General features: G+C 50.5%; 2 protein-coding genes across 2 annotated transcripts; one reads left to right on the top strand and one right to left on the bottom strand.

The window, feature by feature from the left end:
* Positions 1-41: 41 nt before the first annotated feature.
* On the top strand, positions 42-3,538 carry PCYB_032520 (hypothetical protein; the record flags this gene model as incomplete). Its single annotated transcript, XM_004220923.1, has 4 exons — positions 42-738; positions 937-1,132; positions 1,730-2,244; positions 3,519-3,538. Coding segments are annotated over exons 1-4 (1,425 nt in total), but the record flags the coding sequence as incomplete, so codon positions are not given.
* A 344-nt stretch (positions 3,539-3,882) lies between these two features.
* On the bottom strand, positions 3,883-4,621 carry PCYB_032510 (hypothetical protein; the record flags this gene model as incomplete). Its single annotated transcript, XM_004220922.1, has 2 exons — positions 3,883-4,258; positions 4,470-4,621. The coding sequence occupies 2 exons, from the start codon at positions 4,619-4,621 to the stop codon at positions 3,883-3,885; spliced, it is 528 nt and encodes a 175-aa protein (XP_004220970.1).
* Positions 4,622-5,020: the final 399 nt, after the last annotated feature.

The raw sequence follows: 5,020 nt of genomic DNA, 5'->3' as shown, positions 1-5,020 counted from the left end.
CCCCCACAGGATGAGCTCCCCGTTCGCCGCTTCCCCCACAGGATGCACTTCTTCTTCGCCGCGAACAACCCGCCGCCCAGCGACAGCCTCGAGCACGTCCAAGACGACCATGTTACATTGAGGGTGTGCCTGGACGATGCACAGACGCACAGCGGGGACGTCTTAAGAGCTTCCTTCGAATTGGTGGGACCAAAGAAGTATGCAGGGAATGTAAAGCTAGACTACGTCGTGCTGTATCTCTACGGAGTGTACATCCTCAACCAGGAGGTGCTAACTGCTTGCACCAATGGCCCACTCGTACAGAAGCAAGAAAATCTGAACCTGCCTTTCTATAGAGTGAATGAAGAAAAAGCTGAACAAAAATTCTTGCTCTTCTACTCCAACCCAATAGTGCTCTGTACCGATGTGAATTTTGGATCCCCCAGTGAAACGACTCACTATCAGCTCAGCTGTATCCTTCCTCCATTCCTCCCCCCGACTTATAATGGCAAGCTGATCAGATTTAAATATTGCATGTACGTTCAGGCAGTTAAAAGACTGTACAGAAATAGAACCCAATTTATAACCAAGCGATATGAGCAGCATATACCTTTGCGCGTACTCTGTGGTAGATGTATCCGTTCGCCCGTGCTGGACTTGGTGTTGCTTCCTATCAAGCCGAGCAGCTCGCAGGGGGAGGGAGCGACTACTGGGCACAACGGGGGAGACCCGCCTGAGTGCCTCTACCATGACTTTCGGGTGGAAGTAGAGGAGGGGGGGACTTCCCAGGGGAGAGCTACTCATGGGGGGACTACTCAGGGGAGGGATACTCATGGGGCGGCTTCCCAGGGGAGGACTTCTCATGGGGCGGCTTCCCCAGCGCGACCGAGCAAGAAGAGCCCCCCAACTCGGGGCATACTCGAAAGGGCCCCCCTCAACTCACCCTTCATTCCGCAGCACCTGTATAACCGTATTGGGAAAACCCCCCTCGATAGGCTCCTTTGTATATACCTCATCTCATCGCAGAGAAAGGAGGACTCGTCCCTTTTCCTCCTCAACCACGTTCTGCCCAACTATAACTACTTTTACTATATGCACATCTTTTTGTATGTGGCTCATCACTGGGATCACTACACGGGGGAGCTTTCCCGGAGTGGGGACGCCCGCCGGCTTGGCAGCCTCCGTGCCTTCTTCTCGCTGCTGCGCTCGTTTGGCGGGTATCCCATAGATGGCACTTCTGTTGGGGGCAGCGCCACAGGTGACCCCAACGAGGGGCACGACACACCCCCCGGAGGGAACACGAGCCCTGCGGTGGAAGACCTCTCCCCCCCGCAGCGCTCTCCCCCCAAAGGGGACATCCATGTGCACCACGACGACCATGTGCACCACGATGACCATGAGCACCACGAAAGTCGTCCGCACCACGACAGCCTTCTCCACCACGACAGTCTTCTCCACCACGACAGCCTTCTCCACCACGACGACCATGTGCACCAGGCCTACCTCAGCAACTACCCCGGCTTTGTATTCAACGAGATCAAGTACCTCCCCATACACTGGTACGACAATTTGGTAATTCAGCAGCCATCCAGTTTGCCTAGCGAGGTAACTGATGAGGAAGACATCTCCAATCTCTACCTGGGAGAGATAACCTCCGAGTCGAGTAGCGAGTTGGAGGAAGCACCCGACATCGGTGAGGAGGGAAGCCCACATGGATGCACCTCATCACAGATGACAAGCCAAACGGTAGGGGAAGCCTCCTCTCATGAGGGGGAGAGCCATAATGCAGCTTTGCCGAAAAACAGAAAAGGGCTCCTCATGGACAAGACCTACACCATAGTGGATACCATCGTGAAGTGCATGCAGGAGGGGGACATGTATAGACGAATCAACACTCGGATGATAAAGTCCCAGTCGTTGTCTCCTCTCCACCTGGCTAGCGATTCAGCTACCAGGGACGACGGGGTAGTCATCCCGTCTGTGAAGGATGACCCAAATGAACTACCCAACAAAAATGCATTACAAAATATTTATCGAATAAATTCGGATGGAAAAAATATATGTCATGTCACCTTGCTAGATGGAATGGACAACCAGGTAACGGACTCCTTCCCATGTGGTGGTATCATCAATGTGAGACTTTACTTTGGGGATGCATCTATATGCACAGTGCATGTAGATATACGTTTGAAGAGAGTAGAACGGATAAAAATAAACTCCAGATTTTTAACAGTACAGAGAAACAAACTACATGATGAAAATGAGGTCCCAGATGAGGGGAGTAGTTCCGTGGACTCGGAGGGGACCTCTCATCATGGTATTAGTAGTTGCAAATTAATTACCGAGAGGAGTGTCACTACTGTTCGCTGCTCCATAAAGAATGTAACCTTTGTTCTTGGAGAGGACGTGGTTCCTTCTTTTGCAAATGACACTGTCAGGGTTGACTACCTGCTTGACTTCGACTTCTTCTGCCGTCGCAACGGGGGCGCAGCCAACAAAGGGGAGGAAGCGGGGAGGGAGGAAGCGGTGAGAGACCAAACAAACGGGGGAGACCAAACCAACGAAGGCGACACGGTTAATGAAGCCGAAGCCAATGAAGCCGAAGCCAATGAAGCCGAGGCCAATGAAGCCGAGGCCAATGAAGCCGAGGCCAATGAAGCCGAGGCCAATGAAGCCGAAGCCAATGAAGAGGCGGGGGCAACCAACCAAGCGAACGGAGCCGAGGCCCCAGCCAGAACCCACTCCGACTCTCTCTCCCTCAACGAATTCTCCGACGACAGTATTTATAGCCTCACCTTTCGCATCCCCATCCACATCACCGGGCGAGCACACGACATCTCACCTCACGATGTCTACCCGCACGATGCCTACCCGTACGATGCCTACCCGCATGATGACAGCAGTGATGGGAACCCCGCCTGGCACGCTAAAGTGAACCCAAACGAGGGGGCAATCTCCAGCCAACTCCTCTTACAAAACAGCCACAAGTTTGTGTACACTGATAGGAGGCACTTCGTGCGCAACTTGAAGATGTGATGAGCGCACCGTTGGTTGGCAGTGTGTCTGCACATGCGGCTGTCTATGCGGCTGTGTGTGCGTATGTGCCTGGGTGGGGGGGAAGCACTGCTCAACCGCTTTCTCATTAAACCTCTGACGTCAAACAACACATCCCCACATGAGGGAACGTTTGGCGAGAACGGAGCTCACTCGAGGGGAGAAAAAAAAAAAACTTTTCGTCATTTGGATATTTATTAATAGGAATCTTTTAAAAAAAAAAAAAATACAGGTTTTTTTTTTTTTTTTTTTTTTAGGGGTGAAGAAAAAGTGACACATATGAACTGCACACATGCAGACTCGAGTACACAGCGCATGCACTCCGTCGTGACGCACTGCGCGTTGGTTCTCCAAGAGAGTGTCGCTCCCTGGTGTGCTGATGATTACTAAGATGTAAATACATTGAGAGACACACACACGTACGTGTAGTGTAACGTAATATTTGCAGTTACGTGTGGCTTTTTTTTTTTTTTTTTTTTTTCCAGTTGGCTTCGCTCGCTTGGTAAACAAGGCACAACTACTTTTAGCAGCACAACTACTTTACACTGCTTGATGACGCGTGGGCCTGCCGCGCGAAACACACATGCGTGGCTCGCAAGTGGTTGCGTCTTGGGGGCCGCTCGCCTTTTTTTTTCGTCAGCAGTTATCCGCGATGTTCGCCTGACCCGTTCATACTTTTTTTTCGTCAGCAATTATCCGCTGCGTTCACCTGACCTGTTCATACTTTTTTTAGAAGTTATCCGCTGCGTTCACCTGACCCGTTCATACTTTTTGCACATTACCCCCTTGTCTGCTACGCCGCTTTCCGCTTTCCGCATTCCGCTTTCCGCCTCCCCGGCTGCCTCCCCCCTACTCCGTGACGTAGCAAACCGGGTGGTACTTGCTCGCGGGCTGCTTGAAGAAGTTGATCTGACTGGTGTTCCCCTCGGCGACGTCCTTGGTGATGCTGAAGTAAATATCGTCCAGCTTGGCCTGTGAATTTCCGTCCTCCTCCGCGAAGGCACTGACCGCTTTGTTGTTCTGTGTGTATTGGCTAATATTGTCATAGTAATAAAAACCATACATGCATTCATTCATAAAAATCTGAATAATCTGTCCTTGTCTTATATGTTTATTATTAACGATTTCTGTATATACACATAAGTTGCATTTTACTTTGGACTCATAGTCTTCAATTCCTTCACATTTAAATTCCACATTTTTTAAAATACTTCTTGCGTAATTTCTGTATTTTTCTATGTACTTTAATTTTTCTTCCATTTCTTTATTTTTTTTTTTTTTTCCTTTTTTTTATTTCGTCAAAGTTGGATATCGTGCTGCTTCCGTCGCTGCTGCTTCTGCCGCTGCTGCTGCTGCTACTTTGATCAATTCCGCTCATGGACTCATCGAGAAGGTTGATTTCTCTCGTGAGCAGCTTCTGGATGGTAGCCTTATACATCTCCACGTCACTGGTTGGCACATAAAACGTCTGCTTCAGATCGTAATTCCTTTTATCGTAAAAGAGGCACTTGGATATGTTGGACTTACCCGTGACGCTGTTCACCAGCGTGAGGACTCCAACCAGGATTGAGCACTTAACTAGCATCATCGTTTGAGAAGCGGTCACTTATGTCCGGGTGTGTGTGGGGGGTGGGTAGCACTTGCTGCAGAGTTGGCGGCTTATCGGGAGAAGAACGTGCGGGAAACGCACTGCGAGGGCTGCCTTCTATTCTGCACACGTGCAAGTGAGGCTGGGAAACAAATGCGCGCTAATGCGTAGATGGCGACACGTCTCTCCGTGTATCGATCTGTGTAGCTGTCCGTGTGCTGAGTCGCTTCAGGGTGGGACACTGTATCGGCTGCGGTGGGGAATGCCTTTCGTCTCTTCAAATCTGTGAGGTGGGGAAAGGAGGGGAACCAAGCCAAACCAATTAGTCGCTACTACTCATCGGGAAAATGACAAAGTGGGGATGCCCCTTTAACACACGCCACCGGCGCAGTGGAGAGT

This window comes from Plasmodium cynomolgi, chromosome 3 (genome assembly GCF_000321355.1).
Source record: "Plasmodium cynomolgi strain B DNA, chromosome 3, whole genome shotgun sequence".
Lineage (NCBI taxonomy): Eukaryota > Apicomplexa > Aconoidasida > Haemosporida > Plasmodiidae > Plasmodium > Plasmodium cynomolgi.
The sequence above is the reverse complement of the archived record's forward strand: the minus strand, read 5'-3'. Positions and strand labels throughout refer to the sequence as shown.